Source organism: Drosophila novamexicana, unplaced genomic scaffold, assembly GCF_003285875.2.
Source record: "Drosophila novamexicana strain 15010-1031.04,08,12 unplaced genomic scaffold, DnovRS2.1 tig00000689-arrow-pilon, whole genome shotgun sequence".
Taxonomy (NCBI): domain Eukaryota; kingdom Metazoa; phylum Arthropoda; class Insecta; order Diptera; family Drosophilidae; genus Drosophila; species Drosophila novamexicana.
Window position 1 is genome coordinate 1,203,539 of NW_020824818.1, and position 21,825 is coordinate 1,225,363.

The window sequence follows — 21,825 nt, forward strand, 5'->3', positions numbered from 1 at the left end:
TTTGTGCTTTCGGTCGAATAATTTCAATTTTCATTCTTTGTTTCGCATTTCAGTACAATTTTTCAGTTGCATGCGGAAATAATCGGCGCAGCTGGCTGCGGCTTCATTATCATGTTGAGCAGAGCATATTACGAATAAATTTATGAAATTAGTGAGCAGATGTGGAAGAGTAGCTGCTTAATTTGTGAAAGTACATAGCTAACAAGTTGCAATATATTTATTTTAGTACATACTGATAAAATCACATCAATCCATTCGATAAATATAAATAGATAAATCAGGGCATGAAATACATCTCTATATTAATATAGAACGCAAATACCCCATTTTTATTAATTATTTTGTAGATTGTATTTTTGGAGACGTTTAACCTCGACGATTTGTCTAAATATATTAAAAATTGTACAAGCCTGTAAAAAATTATGTCAAAATGTTCATTCATTGACAAATCAACTAAATATCCCAACTTTGCATATCCAACAAAAATCTGCAGACTGTTCGCATTTAATGGGCACACAAATAACAAAAAGAGTCGCACATAGCTGTCATTTGGGGCTTTGTTGAGCTTTTCTGTTAATCAAAAGCGCAAATATTTGACTTATTGTCGAAAATAATAACAACAACAACAACTACACCCGTGAAATGAAGTCAAGCGCAAGTGTTAAGAAGTAACGGTAGCAAAGCAAACTTAACGTAAATTATCAACAATTTGTGAGCGATGATTTCCCAAAATGTTTTTCACAGCGCCAACTTTCACGTCGCACTTTCTGAACACTTTTACCCGGGAAATTACACAAGCGTCGGCTCCAATTTCATGAGACATTACGCATACGCATCGGCGATGCAAAATTACGCATACGACATGTGTGAAATTGACACCAAACAAACACACACTTAAACACTCGCACACACAGTTTAGTAGGCGTTGCAGGAAACCATAAAATGTAATTTTCATTAGACGGAAGATATAGTGCTGTCTATAATATATCTGTTACTTTTGTCACAACAGCAACTCGGATAAATTATAACACAACAATTACCAGTTTTCGCTGGAATTGTGGGCAGAGTGTGAATGTCTGAAAGGTGGAAACTTTTGTACCAAACAGTACATACAAATATACTCAAAACTTTGTCTGCGCTTTTGGCACACTCAATTATGTAATTTTGTTTGCAATTTGGCAAGACAAAGGCGGGCAATGAAAAATATTCAGAGAATTGTCCGTGTGTAACGTGCAGCAAACCAGTTGCCATTCATTTTACAACTGTCTAACAGCACATTACATTAACAAAGCCATAAATTTGTGTTCAATAAATGTCGCTTAATTAAATGCAATTGACTCATTTAACTAATTAATCAATGCAAATAACCGGAGAACGCCCACAAGCTGCAAGTGCGGGTGCTCAACAGGTCGCCTTATAATGCGCCATATAATTAAAAGATTTGCGCATTTGCCTAGCCACAGCCCCCACCCTCAGGTACCCATGCGGAAGTCGGAGTAAGTCCAAAAGATATATTTGCGTGTACAAAATAACAGACGCTAAACGAAAGCATTGCGGTACGCGGCGACCACAAAATAGTTGAAACAATTGTAAAAAGGTAAAAAAAAAATATATTAAAAATGAATTTATTTTCCAATAGAAAAAAGCCGCAAACAAAACATCTTAATAAAACCAACAACAACAATAGCACAGCCTCTGGTATCGAGTTAGATTTATAATATGGATAAAATGACGCAGACGGAAGCACAAAAGCACACAAATTGCCAGCCAACTTGCGGTTTATATATGTGAATGTATGCATATAGCAAGCTCTATACACATACATATATATATACATATATGTATATATATATATATATATATATATATATATATCAATTGAAGTACGGGGCGTTGCTATTTAATGTGCGGCACTTTAATCAAAAAGTATTTATAATTGAATTGTAGCAAGAGTTTTGCTGAAAGATTGAGCCAAACATCAAAGAGATTACAGATACTGAAAATTGAGACATGTATATTGTACGTGCATATATGTATAAAAATCGGCCAATGTTTGAAGTCAAAGATTAATGTTGAAAGGAGAACAGATAAGCATTAAACTTAGATAAATTGACAAAGCAAGGAAGTAAATAATTGTTGCTGAGCGTTAATTAAAAGATATGTGGACTTCAGAAAAATGGGAATTTTAAAATTTTAAAAAGAGTAACATATTGTATTTGATTAAAATTGCGTGCTATACAAATTAACAACTTTTTTCAAAGAATTTGCATTAAGCTTATTTACCACTGAATAGGGTAAAAAGTATACGAATAGCATAAATATTGCAACATTTGATGTCATTAAAATTATCTAGCTATCGACAAATCTGCAGCAAAAATTGATATATAGCACTGAGATATTTGTTTTCTTTTTTTTCTTTTTATGTATATCCAGTTTTTGATTGCTGTCGCCTTGCTTGCTACCGAAGTTTTTTCACACTTGCAACCAAGTTTGTTGCCTAAGTCTTTAGTATTTATGGTTGCTGTCAAACTGACGCATGGTCCGACACGCGCGTGCTTCTGTTTCTGTTTGTATTGAGAAAATTCAAATAAGAACACACGAAAAAACACATACGATTGTGCGCCAATTATGCAAATCTTTGAGTCCAACAAGTGAACTGCAAACGAACAAGATTTGCATATCGGTCAATTGTTGCACGATTTTTGTTGCGCACGCGCTGAAAATAACAAAACTGAGCCCCAACGATTTTGAAATCGATTCTTTTTACCCATAGGCCTTTTAATTGACATATTTTTAGGTATTTTACTTTTTATCAGTAACTTACTTACGCACTTTCAATGCCACTGTCAGACGCCTGCACAGAAATGCTTTTAAAAATAAATACGGCCAAGCATATTTACACGACTCAACCCACACGTTAGCGCTATTTTTAAACAAACAAATAAATCAATCAGCAAAGCCAAAGAAATATATACAAACAACAATTTTTGCGTATTAATTTGTCAAATGTAACACAAAACCTAAAAAGACGGATTAACCTACATAAGCAAACTATATTTTTAGGCAAATTTTCAAGTGCTCCGCTATTACGCATCGATTTGATATGCAAATGCAAAAAAAACCCAATACATTTTTATACCCAATCCAAGTTCAGGTACAACCACAACCACACACAGCAAATCGACTTTCATTTTAGTAATTATGGAATATAAATTATATTTTTGTTTATATAGTTTTTTTGCGGTATTTTGCGGCTTACTCTTCAGCTGAGTGAATGTCAAAACCAAACTAAAAATATATATATGAAATATATGAAACTATAACAACTTACAAACAAAAAAAAAGAAAGAAATTCCTCGTAGTATTATTATTCGCACTGACCTTCGCAATAGCTGGCGCTGTACATGCTCATAAAAGGTCTGCTATGATTACAAACTAGACTTGAACGTCTCACGTTTGACAGTGGCTCCGGGTGGCAATGTGGTTTTGTGGTTACTCAGCGAACTAGTCCAGAACTAAACCACATAACTGGAAAGTTGTATGGGTTACGCTCTCTTGTGGGCCTAAACATAACAACTATTTACGTGGTACATATATTAAAATTATGCTTGTATATAATCATTTGCAATTTTTTTTTAATAAAACGAAATAAGTCAGCATTAACGAACATAAATATATGCTAGCCTCGGTTGTTTATCTATTATCAAACATTTATTTTATATATTCTGTGCTTTTTCAAAATACCACATTTCTTTTTTACTATTGGAAATACCTGATATGGTGTCTCTTTTTTTCTGTTGACATATATCACAACTCCCCCTAAAACAATTTATTTATTAAGTCCGCAGTTCAAAATTATTTCAAAGATTGCAGATAAAACACCTCAAGAGTCGGGTGAGAGGTGAAAAGACATACCTTTTACAAAAGAAGAATGGCAGAGATAAATACATTTTAGAATGTTGCCGAGCACACGCACACACATATATAAGCTTATATTTACTAGCCCCTATCATTTGCCTAAATAGTCTGGGCGGCTATGTCATAGGCAGCAATTAATACACGTTCGGACGACTAATGCATACAATTTGTTTAAATAATGCTTAGGTGGTAGTAACCTTTAGCGATGACAAGTTCAGCGATAAGGCCAACAAATCAAATCCAGCGATTAGCCAGGAATACAACGGGAAAAATAAATTGGCAACGCTGTGGTGCACAGCATTCAGCGTTGAAGTCTAATTATACATAATTACGCATAATTAAAATTTAATTAACACAATCAAGAGCTGCTCGCACTCGCACTCGCTTAAACACACAAACACAGTGAGCCGCAAACAGAATTCAAGCCAAAAGTAAAACCGGCAAAACGTGTCCGATGTGGATGTGAATGTCTTTTGGCCAAGTTGCGTGCCGCATTCGCGAGTGAAATAGTGCAACAAAATTCAAGCATTTTCTTAGCAAGTAAATAATAACAACTTTTATTTCTTGCCTAGTGTTAAAGAGACTAGCACAACGCATTTGGCCAATACCGAAACGAGTGCAAGTTCAACGGCGAAAACAAGTTTCACATTTTATTTATTTTCATTTTATTTTATTTAACATTGTGCTCTGTTGGCCAACTCGCGCCAGCGTTATTGTCATACCCCTTGTCCGCATATGAGGAAGTTAATGCCTGAGCACCGATCCACTCTGCTCCACACGCAAAGATCAGCCAAAGAAAACCAAAGAAAAACTAAATAACAGTTACTATTTAGCGGACCGGCATCGCCGCCGCATTGCCTCTCCCATTAAATATGCAGTAAAATTGCTTTTCTTTCAAGCTGACCAGCGGGGAAATAGGGGGACCTAGCGGACTAGTTGGTGTACAAAGTGGGTCTGGGACTGCAGCGCCAAGTCGGTCTCTGTGCTAAATTCAGTTTACTATTTAGCCAAACTGGCGTTTCAGTGTTAATGCCGGCCGAACACTTGTTTTGACAGTGCCACAGTGCACAGTGGGACTATGTTTGTGGTATTGTAAGCAAATGCTTTATATTAATAACATATGCTCTCTGCTAAATAGAACTGTAAAATGGACTTTAAAACACACTACGAACATTTACAACTATTGGTATAAGTAAAATATAACTATAACTATTTAATAAAACTAATAATATAATGATTGCATTTTTAATTTTTTTTAGGGATCAATAAGATAATTTAATGTCATGGAAACATTTAACTAACTTTGAAATTTCAATAAAAAAATGTAATTTGATTCATAAAATGTATCTTACACAATTAAATGTATATATTTATGAAAAATGATTTATGAACATTATTTTATTTATATTTTAAATAAGAATGATTAACCACAGTTATTATATGGTCACCTATGGGCCAGACGATGTCGTTGACCACGCCAAACAAAAAAAAACAAAAAGTGGGGAAAAAATGATATTCTTGCGCAAGTTTGACAATAATAAATGGATGTGTGCTGTCATTGCGGCAAGTACTGGTATTTTGGACAGCCGATTCTCCGACTGTCAGACCATCAAAAGCAAATTAAATTAAGTACCCTAACAAAATATACACATACATGAATACACTGACAGAAATAAGTAGTTTACAAGCGGCTGGTAAGCCAAGCGGAAATAGACTGTGACATCCGCCGAGTGCTGACAGCTTCAACTGACAGTCATGGTTGGAAACAACGTGCGCCTCTGGATCTAACACATCCGCTGGACGTTGGCCACAAATTTAATTAGAAATCTGCACGGCAGTGACTTCAGGCGAGCTAGTTCAAAGCACTCGGTTTCCGGCAAAGCAAATAAAAAGCAAAATATATTTTCACACTTTGCAATATAATTAACTAACGAAATTTCTTTCTACTCTGCTCTTGTCATTTCAGCACACACACACACACATACTCACACATGCGCTCAAATTGGACCGTGAAAGCAACAAAATCAAGAACAAAAAAAGTAATAATAGCAAAAATATAAAAATAAATAAAAGCAAACAGCCAGCAAAGCGTGCAAAAAGGAAAAACAAAGAAAATTATCATAGTTAGCATAGAAGCTGGGCAGCCAGGCAGGGAGATAGGTGCTACACAGTAGCTTGGTTAGAACGTCGAGAAAATGATTATGATGATAATAAATTAAAGTTGCCATTAATTTAGTAACGAAAACGGCTGTAGAAGGTAGCAGACGGTAGCATAATAACAATAAATAATAATTTGAAATAGGCAAGCGAATAGACAGAGCGACTTGGGGCCTGAACTGGAGAACTGGAGCCAGTGCAGCAGCCCTCCAACCACAAAACATACCATAAACAACTCCAACCAAGAGCAGCTCGAGCTCGTCGAGCGTGCAAATTAAAAGCGCACAGTAGCACGAAGGAGCAGCAGCAGCAACAACAACAACAACAACAGCCACAGACAGCAACATGGAAGTAGCAACAACAAACAATCACAGTCAGAGCCATCATCATCATCATCTTAGTGGTGGCAGCGGTGGTGCTGGCGGCGGCGGCAACGGCGGTTCCCGTTCCCCGTTTCAGCGTGAGGTGCGTGAATGGCAACGCATCGATCCGAACACTGGAGCGCTGTTCAGCGGCCGCTTGGAGGCAGATCGCTGGATAAATGGACCACTGAACAGCTACGGCAAGGTAAGAAAGAGAACTACAAGCATATATACAACCCAAAGAAAATACAGAAATAAAAAATGGAAAATTGATTAAATTAAGTTCTCCTGGACTTTAGTTAAAGACTCGCTAGTCTATAGCTTGGTTCTGTAAATATGTTTATATAAAAATATCTCATGTATGTAATGAGAGACGAACGAAAAAATTGTCATGGTCTGTAGCACAAATTGATTTGTCCACATGGATAAATTGTATTTATTTTCGTGCTTTTTAACATTTCGTGGAAATATTACATTTCCTGTTACGGCAGTCCGTGAAATTTTTAATCGAAACCTGATTTTCTTCAGAACTTATGTTTGCTTTTTATCTAGAATGCAATTTATCGCAAGAAAACTGCCAGAATTGTATCCTCAAGTTTAATTTTTACAATACAGTTGTGTCCTGCTTCTCTTGTCAATCGTAATCAAGTAACCCCAACAAAAAACTCCAGAAACCATTCAAGTTCAAGCCGAATTTTTAATCAAGGTCCTAAAGCTATAGATGCCATAAACGATATTTCATTTGTTCTTATATTCAACATATTTTCTCACAGTGCATAGTGCGTTACCAGAGCTCTGATTGATGCCTAGGTGGAGGCCTAATTGTTGTAGCTTGTTTTTGCAGTCAGTGCAGCCTTTTAGGTAAGAATGGGCATGAGCATTAAAATGAAATTGAAAGGCACGCTCCAGGCTGCAGCACTCTAAATGTAGAGGCGTCTACTAATTTAGTGCACTCCGCAACGGGCTGGGCTATCGACTGATTGAGCTTGATTGCCAGTTTGCTTAGCTGCCTTTCGATTTTAATCAGTTAATAGTTTATTTAGCTATCAAGCAATTGGGACCAGCCCCCAAGAATCAAATGAAAAGACATTACTAAAACAATAAGAGAGTTAAGTGAGCTATGAGTTTTTTTACCTATCTTAAAGTAAACTTAAAGCAGAGATAAATATTTATTGGCTTGACTTAATACAATATAGGTATATAAGGAAGCTGTTGAATATACATAATTACTTAAGCCAGTTAAGATATAGAAAATACAAATTTAGCGCTTAGCATAACACTTCTTGATATAAAAAGTTAATTTGTTAATAGGTCATTTAGAGAAAGGATTTGAAAGATTGTTTAATATCATTCAAGTGCTTAGAAGAAGCAGTCTTATATCAAAGAAAGTTGCTAGACAGCTTGGTTACCCACTCACTGCTAAATTGATTACAATTAAGATTTTACAGTTTTAAGCTCTAAAGCAATTATCCATACCCAAAGATTCCATTGATGCCACTGGGCATGCGGTTCAAACCGTTAGCTACGTATAGCAAAAACTTTGATAGATACTTTGTATTCTGACGGTTTGGCTTTTGTGTGTCAGAGAACTCTTCTATGCCGGCGCGAAAAACTGCATCAGCGTTGACCATCTCCACTCGGGCATAATTAACAGGTCGCACGCACGAGCTGATCAGATACTTCTGCTCACACAGATACAAGGTACACACGCTGTGCCACTTATTAATCGATTTGCCAGATACAAATAAGAAACGTACGAATCTTTCACATTTATAATTGCCAAGCAAGAGCCAAACGCATGGCCAAGTCACTTGAATATTTCAGCAAGTGTTTATTTTGCTATTGTTTTGATTTGCTTTTGTACCTTTACCTTTCCACACACTCACACACATCTATGCACACACCTCGCTGTGGTAATTAATGCGCGCTCTTCAGATTTCACTTGTCTTTGGGCTATGCTTTTATACATTTTGTTGCCATTGATTGCTCTAGAATTTGTCGGTTAATTATAATGACTGCAGACGGACCACAGCTCAACACCAGATTTTGCTTGCTCATTGAGTATCGAATATTGAGTATCGAGTACCAAATGACGAGAGCCGAAAGCCGGTGCCATCATTCCATGAGTCGTGCGTGTGGCCAACTCAAGTTCACGGCTCAAGTGCCGAACGGCGGTTCAACAATTCGAGCGTATTTTATTTGGCTGCGAGAATTGAGTTTCTCCGAAATACTCTACAAAACGCTACTCTGTAAAGTTAATACCAATGCAATGACATCATCGTAGGGCGCAAGAGTGAACAACCTGTGTCAGTTTTGAGATCAATTCAATAAGAGTTCTGATAACAATTAGCAAAGCAAAATCAACAAACTTTTTGATGCTGTCATATTGCTTTTCAAGCACTCGATTTAAATTGGTTTTTGCTATAGTTTTCTGGTTTCTGTTTTAAGGTCAATTTAATAATCACGTAACATGCAGTTAAGAATTAAGTTCACACTTAACTTCTTTGAGGATTATAGGTGCTTTACTTTCTTCCATATATGGGACACCAAATACATGAAAAAAAATATGTATCTGCACGATTTTTAAATCTTCCATGACTTATTTTCTTTCCACAACTTAATTTAATTTATATCTTTAATATTTGATAATTACTAAAAAAAAACTATTACTTAAATCTGAAATTTATATTTAACTTTAGTTTTTATAAATTCAAAATTAAGATATAAGAAAAAAAATAACAGAAATAAATATTCCAAAAAACATAAAATATAAAAATATTAATAGCAAAAATATATAAAAAGAATCAATTTAATATAGTCTTTGCTGGAATAGAATAGAATGTTTTACTGAAGCTTTTTCAAACAATTTTTTTCCACTTTTTAAAAAGTTTTGTTTATTCACATTCTGTTAATTTTCATTAAATTCAGACATAAAGTTACCATTTCTAATGAACTTTTGGTCTGATCATAACTTGAGCAAATTTGAGCACATTTTTTTGCCACGGGTACCAATAAAATCCACTATTATAAGGTCCGTTCAGATTGCTGAAAATCAAATATAAATTATATATTAACAAACAAAGAAACTAATAAATACATACCAATGATAACAGTTATTGAACCACCAACCGGAACTATTTTCATCGGCGCAATTTCTATTGCTATTATCATTATCAAGATCAAATGTTGAGAACTTCATATTTTTATGCTGAACCATCGCATCACCGGCATTTCCCGAATAAGCACCCAGAGAGGTGATTTCAAATGAGGCATCGTCATCAGCAATCGCAAAACTGTCGTAGCGCGCAAATCTAGTTTCATTATTCAAATTCTGCAGGTATATATACAATTCGTAGGGCTGCGATTTGGTTATGAGATGCAGTTTATCAAGTCCTATAAAGAACTCTCCCCGCAAATCGCCAAAGCCCTGTTGATATTCTCGCCAGTTCCGATTAAAATTCACATTGCCATTAATGCGACGTAGAACAACGGTCCAACCGGATCCGGCTAAAGTCGAGTCACAGGAAACTTGAAACGGTTCCGTGCCGGGAACTTTTATTTCATGCAAATCGGTAGATTTGCATAGGCAGCTGGAGAATTGGCATTTGTTGTTTTGTAGCATAAACTCGGAGAGTTTCTTCTCTAGTTGTTCGATTTTTTCCTGTTCGCTTATGGTTTTGATTCTCAGCATAGCTATCAATTCGTCCTTGTTCTCGAGCTGTGTTTCCAAAGCGGATATTCGACCCTCCAGGCTTTCACAATGGACCACACACAATGCAGATAGCAACAAAAAAGCCAATGCAATTAGATTTTTCGACATTTTCGTTAAGTTCTCCAATAGCCTCCAATCACTACAAATTGAATGTACGAACTAGGCGTTCAATTGTTTCGATTTGACTTTATAAAAGCTTTCAATAAGCGTATTTGGGTTCAACACTGTTTTGACTCTCAGCTATTGGGCTTTGTATATTTTATCGTCTGTTTATTGAGCTTTCTATTGTTTTTATAGTATATATGTTACATATTATTTAAAAGCCTTGACTTATTTAATTTGCATAAAACCTTTTACTGAGCTATGTTTAAAAACTTATACGATTTTAAATAAATGCTATATACTTATACTATATAATGCTACCTCATTTGAAATTATTTTGAAAGTTGGAAAAATACCACCAATAACCAACGATGAGGGCAATATCGCTACAGCTAAGGTATAAGCCTCACACATTTTTCATTTTAATTCATTAATTTATAGGTGTACTTTTTTCTTGCATGTATGAGAATTCTTATATCAATTTTTATCGCAAGAGCATTTACGATAGTGACGACTTGATAACACAGACAGCAAAATCTTGAAAATATTTGCAAAAATAGTTGCTCTATCTTATTCACGTTTATTAATAAATATAAAATAGGCATACGACTTTACATTCAATTTTAGCAAGATCTTTAGAAATATTTAGTGAATTTACAAAACCACAAAGACCTTTTGTGATCTATTGTTACATTCACTCACTCGCAGCTCAAATGCCCTTTACATTTACCATATGGCTGCAGGGTATATAGAAACTTGCTGAAAGTTGTTGCGGCTGTTGCTGTTTTTATTTTGCTGCCCAACTTATCGCGATTGAACTTTGCTGCCACTGCTGTTGCTGCTGCTGGCGCGACCAACTGCCGATCGAGGCAATCAATAGAATCGAAAACAATCAAAGAACCCCATTGAAAAAGAAAAGGAATATGGAGATGAAATTGGAGTTGGAGTTAGAGTTTGAAGCTATTTCAGTGGTCAGTTTCAGTTTAAATAGTCGCGCAGTTCATTTGATTGCCCCGTTCCGAGTGAGAATTTATATCAATGTGAAGTCTATTGACTGGTTATCCCGCTGTGTCTGTTTGCCGACAAAGTCAAAGGCAACTTGCCGACAGAATTCAATTGACTGGCGCGATCTTTGATTTGTGCCAGGGCAGAACAAACAACAGACGCATCCCAGCCCAGCTCCAAGCACCGTTAGACAAACTGCTCCAAGAATTGAGTCTGTGGCGCTGGCTTCATTTACATTATGTATAGTTGTACAAAAATTTACATTTTTGCTAAAGCGCAAAATGCAGAATTTGAATTTGATTTTGTTGTTTTTTTTTTGTTTTGCCAAAGCTGGCTGTTGCTGTTGGCAGTTGCTGCAATCACTGTGGGGCAGACGTGGCATGCGGCAAGCCAGCCCGAATGCAGGCTAACGGTACACATAGACGCTGGCAAGCGACGTCTTTGTGGGTCACTAGGTTGCCAAGAGACGCGCAGCCACGCCGCATAAAGAGGTGGCTGCAAATCTTCCAACTTGGCCAGCACTCAGTCCGGTCGGTCCGTTTGGGCTACTGGCCACTGGCTCGTAAATTACATGCAACTAATTGAGGATGTCAACTGACGTGTCTTGCTACGATTAAAAGCTTCGCCAGTTGTTAATTTCCTGTGCATGGCACAGCCACACAAATGCATACATACACACTGCATCCAAGCAGCCTACAATTTGGCCATGATGCGGTCATGAACAGCGAGGGCCCACATATGATTTACTCGATATACTCGATATACTCAAACAAGCCATAAGTACTCGTAGTCGCACTTGGTACTCAAACATGTATATATATATATAAATATACATATACACGAGATCATAGACTGTGCTCTATAGAGATATAAAGCCAACGAGATCGTGACAGAAATAATGCATATAAAAATGTATATTATTAGCGTTTAAGAGGCGCAGAGCTAAGACCCAGCATGGCCAACAAAATGGCCATTGTTAGACAGAAAGCAATTTAAAATGCAGCATGCAGCACACTGGGCTCCATTTCAGGGAAAATGGAATGGAATATAATTTGTAAATGTATAAAAACTAAAAATATTTATACTATGTATTCAAATAAAAAACGTATTATTTATATTTCTTAAATGAAATTAATTAATTAAAAGTTGAGGTAAAAATATAATTTAATATTTATATTTAGAAATTTATGAAATAATATAAATAATAAGTTTAATTTATTTTTGTTTAATAACAGAGCAACACTTTTTCGTAGACTTCATAACCACAGTGCAGCCAAAGTCAGTGCCAGCTAAAAATAAAAAGAGTCAACGCTTTGGTATGTCTATGCAGCGATCTGTGTAAGCCCTGCCGCCAGAAAAGGCGACATGCATGCGCAGACATGGAGCATATGGCAGCCCAAAGACTGACACAGACAAACAGACGGACAGACGGCAGAGACAGAGCAGGCCAAGAGCTGAGATAGACAGTCAATCTTATGGCCAGAGACAGCCACGAAGACGACGACGATGTTGCGGGCAGCATCATTAAATTCGTTTAAAGCATGGCCCGGGCGAAAATATTTTGGCATAGGCCAAGCCAGAGCCGAGACAGAGGCGGAGGCAAAGGCGGGCAACGTCTACAACGTCTACATCATCACGACTTTGGGCTCTGGGTACCATGGCTGAGCACACTTGTAATATATGCGCGTCTCGGGGTACCCCTCTTCCTGCCTGCCAGCTGCATTTTGCAGCTGCCGCATTTCATTGAACCTTCAACTTGACTTTGAGCCAAAAGCAACAGGCAGCAGCCATAAAGCCATTGAGCATTTTTCAATTTGGCTATGCGAGGCGCGGGATCTTGGTTTTATCAGCCAGGCAGCCAGCCGACCGCATGGGGGCTCAAGTTCGAGATCATGACACTGATTCCTTGATTGTTTGGCCATGGCGAAATATATTTTTGTTTTGGCGAACGCGCCAGCTGCTGCCTTGATTAGAGCAGACCCCTGGGGGAGTGTGAGTTTTCAACAGCCATGCAGATTGGCATAGCTTAATTAGCCCGGCTGGCAAGCGAAACCAGGCCAGACCAGGCCAAGCCAGGCCATGCCGGGACCATAAAACTCTCTAGCGGACAAACAGTAAAGCCACAGCCTACACACATACATTCCAGCCAGCTCGGCTGGTAAAAAGAGGTCATCGATAGACACACACACTAACAAACAACAACAAAAAATGTAATACCTGGCCAAAAGGAGATTTAAGACAAGTCTTCTTTTGTCTGCCTTTGTGGCGTGAGAAACTCAGCGACAGAACGTGCATCGCCCCAAGGGTTCGAAACTTTGGTTATAATTTATGTCTGCACCGCAATTGTGGCTCATACTAGGTACCAGGTAACTGGCACTGGTACTTGGTACCCAGTACCTGGTATTGAGTACCCTTGGCTGCCGCTCAAGGATGAGTGTGACTTAAGGGAGCCGTACAAATTATTATGCATTTGCAATTTGCCTGCGGTAACATGGTCTGACTCAGCTAAGGACTGAAAGAGGGACTCTCAAAGCCAATCAAATCCAGTAATGAAAGCTCAATGGGGGCAGTCCTGAAAGTGATAGCTGAGATTGGGAATAAATTGTAGTTGGCGAATTGTGGCACAAAATTACGATACACTTAGAATACAATTTCTCAGGATACATAAATTTATCTTTTTTAACTCATATATTCATATTGCGTATCTAACTTGTATAATTAATTTTGTTATACGGCGAAACCTGACACTGTAATATGTTTAATAAGCGTATAGAACATGGTATTTGCTATAGGCTGTGCTCATAAGTATTATAGACGATGTAATCGGAAAATAATATTATATTGTTGACATCAAAAATATTGGACAAGGAAGATTTACTTTTTAGTTTTACGGAAACGATAATGGCAACATAGTTCTTAAAGAAAATACTGGTAAAATTAATTGAGTTCGAGATATCTCTCTACCTAAGTCACCAATAGCAAATATGCTTCTAACTCGTCAATAATAAATATATCGTTATGATTAATGTTTGAAGCTGCAATTTATATAGACCCTAATGAAGTCATCAACCAAAAGCTTTTTTTAACAGATTTCTAAGCTTAAGACAACTTGGAAATTCTAAAAAGATCTTTATATTAGAATACTTTGTAGTTGAATCGATAGGAGCAGCTGGGCTAAAAAGCAATAGCTAGAAAAGTTTCCTTTTTCACTTACTTACAGAGTAAAATCAAGCATTTAATGAAATTTGTAATAATCGAAATATCACGTCGCTTAATTCCATGTGCGATTTTTTTTTATAAATTTAACACTATGTTAAGTGATTTTCCATGCCCATAATCCAGATTTTAACAATTTGAAAATATTTTGAAAAAAAAATAATTTGGTAGTGATTTTGCTATCACTGTCACGAAAAGTTTTTCGATCGGTATTAAAATGAAAATATTTAACCCACATATATAAAATTCTTCTTAGTGGTTACAATAACCACAATTACCACAATACTCACAGCTTGTCTTAGTCAGAACACAAAACCTATGAGTCAACCCACAATAGCCACTGACAGCATCGGTGGTTCATTCTGTGGTTTCATGTAACAAAGAATATTTGTTCTCGACTTTTTGTTGTAATCAAATTTTATGTTTGACTATTGACTCAGGCAATTGTTGTTGTTTTTGTTGTTGTTGTGCATTTGCATGGAAGTGGAGCATTGAGAATGCATTTGATTTGGTCATTGACACGAATATGCCCAACTGAACCCTAATAAAAATTCAAACGCTATAAATCATCGACATAATCGATTGCTACAATCGATCTTTTGGGCCACACAACCGCAACACCGATAGCTATGTACTTGTGTGTGTGCTGCACGACCCAAAGCAGCTGTTAATTGTTGCACACGGTTAAAAGGGTGCAGTGGTTCAGTGGTTTGTAACTGGCTCGCTTTGGTCACGTGTGCGACCAGCGCGCACAGCTGTTGAGATAAGAGCCAAGCAACCACTTGACGTTCAAGTGCATTGGCTAACAAAGCAGCAGGCCACTCCTCCCATCTACTCCCTACTCCCCAGTTATGTATGGTGTGTATTGTGCCAACACTCATACGCCCGATTGGACACACCTAATAAACTTGCATACAATTTTGACAGCCTCATTTGTACATTGGCTGTTAAAAGTCTATGCATGTGCAGGTCTTATTTGTATTGATTGTTATTTATTTACATGCTTACTTATATAAAAGACAGCCACAAATATCATTAAATTTGCGTATTACGCAGAATTTAAACATCAATAAATATTCTTCTTAACTCCATGATTTATTTCTAACAAATATTTCTAAACGATTTTGAAACAAAAATGTATTTTTTATACTATAAATATATAATATTTTTGTTCTTGTTCTGTGCTCTAAGTTGTTGTGATAAATGTCACAAATGTCAATGCGGTTTTCATTATTATGAAATTGATTATTACGCATGATGGTACATGAAAAATGGCATTTCAAGGATAAGAACAAGTGAGCATACAAAAAATGTGTTAGGGTAATTCACTAAAAGGTGCGGAGTATCTGCTAGTCGAGCATGATAAGAGTACTCAAACTTGTTATGCGTGTAAAGAGTAACATTGAAATAACGTTCATTCTGCCTTGTTTTCTGAATAGCACAAATCTATAAATATTTTGACTTAGATAGCCAAATGTAATTGGAGGGTAAAATTGATAAATGCATCTATCGATCAGTATAGGTTAAACTTGACCTCATGAAGAGCCAGCCTGCAAGCTGTCCATTGGGCAAACCTACTAAACATGCCAAAAATCTTACTGACAAACTAAAAAAATGTCGATCATAATACAATTAATTAAGTCCTTGTTATCCAAATACGTTATCCAACACACACATAATCCTGCTATCACTCAAATCCAAACACTCTGTGTCTCTTTCTCTCTCTCTCTCTCTCTCTCTCTCTCTTTCTCTTGCCCGATTTTGCAGATATCAGATTCCCAAAATATCTCACAGCCGAATGGCACACAACACACACAGCGCAAACAAATGGAGGTGCTGCGCACCGCCAATGGCGCCATGCAGGTGATACGCACACAGACAGTACAAAAGACATCATCCACATCCCGTTGGTCCACCTCCTCATCCACCAAAACCACCACCCGCAGCAGCACAGGCGCAGCGCCTATGGCGCTATGGGCGCCTCGAACAAGTCAAGGCGTTGACATTTGTGAGCTAAGCAACAACGACGACGACGACGACGATGACGATGACAAACATGATGATTATGTTGATGATGATGAGGATAGCATACATAATGGCAGCGACGCTGGCGTCGTCCACGAGTGCACGACTGCATCCATGCCAAGCACTGGCTATGGCCAGGAGCTGGTTGATGATCATGTTGATTTTGTTGTGATTAATGGCCATGCGGACGTTGATGACGCCGCAGACGACGACGACGACGACAACGACGTCGCTCATTTGCACAAACTCGGCCACAATTTGTTACTCGATACTGCGCCAAGTTTGAAATTGAGCAATCTAATGGTAAGTTGTACCCACCGCCCGCCTATCCACTATCTACCGCCTGCCCATCCGTCCCCGCACCCCAACCTGAACCCGCACACGTTAAACCCTATGCCTGTCCAGGCTCCGAAATACGGTAGTCGCCGCTTTGGGCCGTCATTTTTCATGCGCTTGTTGGCGGCTCATTAGCATGCGGCTATGTTTGCTTTTCGTTTTTTCTTAGTTTGCTTTTCTTTGGCTTTCTGCTTCCTTTTTTTTTTTTTGCTCTGCGATCGGCAATGAGATCCCGGCCATGGCAATGACCGAAAATGGCTCTTAACGATCTGTTAGGCTTCAGAAAAACTCGAGTAGAGGAAATCATGAAAACTAAAGTCTTGTAATCATGATGTTTACATAAATTACCAAAAACCGAGTAACAAAAATGGAAAGGGTAAATTTTCATCTTATTTACAAATAAGGCAAAATTGCAATGCATAAATAATAAGAAGTCCTCTGGAGTAAAAAAAATATGTAGAAAATGCTAAAACTGTAGATAGCTAGCAGAATACTTTAATAAAAAAAAATGTTATCTCTCGAATTGAAAATTAAAAAGATTCCAACATTATTAAAGCAAATTAGCAAGAATAATTAGTTGTGATCATACATCTAACATATAAAAGAATCGTTTATGTAAAAAGTATTTATATTATGTACTAAACGTTAAACGTAACCCGTTTCCAAGAACATCAACTTCTTTCTTCCTTATTTATTAGTAAAATTTCATAAATTAATAACGCTTATCACACGGCGCAAAGTCAACAAAGGAAATTAATAAATGTGCACACACATGTCACATTTAGACATTTTAAATTGGCAATTGGCCAAACATCATGGATCATCAGATCGCAGCCGCAGCCAGACGACCACGCTTTGAATGTGATTCAAATGAAGCGCCTGGCAACAATCGGTTTAATAGGCAAGCTCAATTAAGCATTTGGCACTTAAGCCAAATTTATGAACAGCAATCGAACCATTTTGGCCAACAGACATTTGGGTCATGACTACAAAGGAAATTCTGGCACTCTGCCACCCGTGGCAAGGCGACGCGCCGAATTAAATCTCGGCTTGGTCATTAGGCAAACAGCAAAAAGTGTTTAATTGTTGGTGCTTCAGCGGGAGGGGGACAAGGGGGATAGTCGTAGCACACACGACGTGAAGCTCGCGCCAAGCTTTACGCCCACCAGGAACATGGCCATGCCCATCAATCTTGACACGAAAATTGCTTTCTTCATTTTTGCTTATTGCGGAATTTAAAAAAAAAAACTTGTTAGCAATGGCAAAATATTTAAAATGTATAAATACAACAATATTAATAATCATATTTATAAACAATTCAATATTTCGTATATAAAAAAGGTTAAATGAGAGGAATCTTGCAGAGCACGTATAAAAATAATAATAAAATGTTTTTTCCCCAAAAAGTATATTGATAAAGAAAATTATTTGTTGTGTAAAACTCACCGATTTATGAAGACACCTTGAAGATAATTTAAGGTCTTCTCATTTGCATTTTCATTTTTTGCACTTTTCACTTAAGTTGATCCTTTTCACTGTATTAAAGTCAAAATTCAATTAGATGTACGTTTCTAATATAAAAAACTTACCTATTTACAATATTTCTGGAATTTAAAGCTGGACTTCTCATTTTTCATTTTCCTGCTTATTGCCATTTCACAATATCTACAATATTTAAATCCACGTCTATTCTGCTTTCTTGTGCTTTCCAATTTACTTATTAAGATATTTATTTAACGTTCACTGTGCTTAGAACTGTTCTGAAGCTCACTAGAGTGGTTCTTTCCATACACACAACACTCTGTCCACATGCCAATCAAAGATTAAATGCCCATCGCGCAATTTACGTGCTTAATAAATAAGTATTATTAAAAACTATTAATATTAAATAGGTTACTTATATTTAAAAATAAGTGCGAGACTCACCGAATAACGATGCATTCAAGCTTAGTTAAGTGATCATTCATTTTCCATAGGTTTATTTATTCACGCAGGTTTTGTGTTATTAATTATTATCCAATGTTTGTGTGTCTCAGCTTTTAAAGAACACTAGAGTGGGTCTTTCCATTATATTCTCAGCTGTCCAGGCACATGTCAATCACAGCTTAAACGCCCATCAGACAATTTATGCGCTTATAATACGGAAATCCACTTATATTGCTTTTAGCTTGGAAGTGAAGAACTTCCTTAAAGCCTGACTGCAACAACAATAGCAACAACAACAACAACAGATGTGCTAATTCGAGCCAATCTGCTTTTGTTTACCATTTACAGAAAAGCAGTTCGAGTATTTCCAGCCAAAGCAGCAACAACTCAAATTTAACAACTGCAGCAGCAACAGCAGCAGCGGCAGCAGCAGCAGCAACGGCTGGCAACACCCACAGAAATGCGGGCAAAATAAGCCTACATGCAATTGTTGGGAAGACAACAACAACAACAAAAACAACAACCACAGCAGCAACAGCAACATCATCATCACCTGGCACATTATCAACGTGGCCTCAGCGATTGGAGCAGGCTGACTTATATGGCCAGGCCAACAACAACAGCAGCAGCAGCAGCAAGCGTCGCGTGGGCGTTGCTGCTGACGTCGCCGCTGTGGCCACGCCAACGCTGCGTCGTGATTTGGAAAGTTTCCGGCATCATGATGACGCCGCCACCGCCGACGACGACGTTGATGAAGATTTGCGGTAAGTGCTTCAAAATTCAATTTGAAATTTGAAATCTTTGTGGCATTATTTGCTTGAGTTCGCTGCTTTAAACACTTGCAGGCTCAGCGCACGGCACCAGCGTCGCCAGCAGGTGTCCCAATCCGTTTATGCGCCACCGTTGCCCGCCAGCTTTGGCAGCCTGCAGCGTTCCCGCTCCATATCCACGGATGATCTCAGCAACGACTGGCAGCAGCGCGGCGAGGAGCAGACGGAGGAGGAACTGCCGTGCGGTGATTGGCGACGCGTTAGTAAATTGCGTCGTTCCTTTCAGTCGCAGGATTATCATAATAAAGCACAGTCCAGGCCACGTCCACTTCCATTGGATTTGCCCAGCAGTACGGTGAGTGTGGCACGCATACGCGCCGAGCTGGAAAACGGACGCAGGCTGAACACGGCCATGCGCAACAATCACGTCGATCTGGCCGCACTGGACAGCATACTTAACACTACAGCAGCAGCGGTCTCTGCAGCGGGAGCAGCAGCGGCAGCAGCAGCGAGCGCAACAGCCCAATCTTCCAGCAAGCCACAGCTGGCCAAGCGCAGCACATTTCTCACCGCCGCGTCGCTGCAGGAGATACGAGGCAAACTAAAAAAACTATCGGACGAGAGCCTGTACAAGGAGGACTTCCTGGCGCATCAGGCCATTGCCCAGCCCGCAGCGGTTGAGGTCGTGCAAGCGCCTGTGCCGGCGCCCTCTGCGCCCTCCGCTTTTCGCGTCGTTCACAATACGCACAGCCTGGAGACGCGTCAGCGGCCCAAGGACAGCAGCTCCAGTGAGTGGCATTTGCGTCGAAAATCGTACGGGTTTGAAAAGATGTCTCCGCCCGAGAATCGCAGCATTTTCCGTGTGGACGCCTCCACGGACAGCGGCCTGGGTCGTTCGGGTGAGCAGCTAGGCAATTGGTCGCCCACAGAGCGTTCGGCGGCTGCTGCGGCCAATGGAGCCGGCTCCACTATTATACACTTTGGCCGACAACAAGCGGGAAAGCCGGCGAGCCCCAGCGAAGCGGAGCAGCTTAGCAAGCGGCACTCCATTGCGGTAGAGGAAACTTGGCGCGATATACGGAAAACTTCACAGGTAAGAAGAAGACTAACTGTTGCCAATAAGAAATATCGATACTCTTTTCGCTCCGATATATCGATTAGATTTACGATTTGGCGCCATAGTACAAAAAGCAACAGACTTAAGCAGAACATTTAAACGCTTCTTTATAAATTAACTGTCTATCGTAACAAATTAATTGTGCCAGTTATGATTATCAGCCATGTAAACGCAATTTTTAGATTTATTTATTTTCTTGTTTCTATCGGTATAAAAAAATATCGCAGATTCTTATTGTGTAAAAATTTATCGAAATGTATCGATATACATTGTTGCATGCGAACATTGCCGCGCATTTTACCCCTAATATAAATTCGAATAAACTTAAACGACTTGCATTCCCACTTCCAGGTGCATGTCAATGGTGATTCCATTAATGGCAGCAACGGCAACAACAGTGCCAGTCAGCTGCAGCGCAGCAGCGCACAGAAACGCGTCGAATTCTGTAAAACGGAGGTGCACTTTGCCGCCGAATCGGGCCGAGTCAATATTGTCGAAACCGATGGCAAGCCGCCGCCCACGCAAAACTTTCGTCGACGCCGACGCACCGCCAGCGGACCGCTGCAGAGCCTGGTCAAGTCTGCCAGCGTCACCAGCAGCAGCATCAGCAGCAGCTCCAACAGCAATGTTACCCACTTTGGCGACGATCCAACCATACGCAACAAAACAATTGCCTCCAGCACAGTAGCCTATCGGGCCACACTGATGGAGCCGCCGGAGCTAGTCACTCAGCCAGTGGCTGGCACACAGGTTACGGTTATAACCAAGCCGTTGGTGGAGCCGCGCTACAGTCTGCTGGAGACTACCAGCTCCACGTCCAGGCATAGCTATACCTCCACCAGCGGAGTGGACACAACGGACAATGAGACAGACGAGCTGGCCAACATACGTGGCATATTAAAGAATAAGCCAGTCAAGCCGAAGCCCTATCATCTTGGCGAGAATATTGAGAGTGCCGATGTGCTCTGGAGCGTGCCAGCAACCATCAAGAGCGACAACAGGGAGAATAGTCCGCCAAGTCGGGAATGTGGTGAGTTAATGCCTTCCGAGTTAATCGTAAGAGATTAATTTTAAGATCCATTTCGGTATCAAAAACACAAATAGAGTCCTGTAAAATTCAGCCCACATTAGTGGAAAAAGCATGGAAAAAGGGTGGAAACAGATAAATAGGAATTGAAG

At 38.9% G+C, this 21,825-nt stretch overlaps 2 protein-coding genes across 9 annotated transcripts in view; one reads left to right on the top strand and one right to left on the bottom strand.

Annotated features, from left to right (window-relative positions):
- The window catches only part of LOC115763086 (mucin-12), a 47,345-nt gene that overhangs the window by 17,839 nt on the left and 7,681 nt on the right, over positions 1 to 21,825 (top strand). For 7 of the 8 annotated variants that reach the window (XM_030705520.1, XM_030705523.1, XM_030705524.1 and 4 more), the window contains exons 2-6: positions 6,221 to 6,642; positions 16,240 to 16,800; positions 19,108 to 19,523; positions 19,605 to 20,622; positions 20,998 to 21,676. In XM_030705520.1, the coding sequence (XP_030561380.1) occupies positions 6,421 to 6,642; positions 16,240 to 16,800; positions 19,108 to 19,523; positions 19,605 to 20,622; positions 20,998 to 21,676 (2,896 nt within the window). In that variant the 5' untranslated portion in view covers positions 6,221 to 6,420. The remainder of the gene's footprint in view (positions 1 to 6,220; positions 6,643 to 16,239; positions 16,801 to 19,107; positions 19,524 to 19,604; positions 20,623 to 20,997; positions 21,677 to 21,825) is intronic. The other variant, XM_030705521.1, reaches the window with a different exon arrangement.
- LOC115763088 (fibrinogen-like protein 1) lies at positions 9,311 to 10,305 on the bottom strand. Its single transcript, XM_030705526.1, has 2 exons — positions 9,539 to 10,305; positions 9,311 to 9,482 (listed from the first exon to the last, which is right to left on the bottom strand). The coding sequence occupies exons 1-2, from the start codon at positions 10,255 to 10,257 to the stop codon at positions 9,383 to 9,385; spliced, it is 819 nt and encodes a 272-aa protein (XP_030561386.1). The 5' UTR covers positions 10,258 to 10,305; the 3' UTR covers positions 9,311 to 9,382.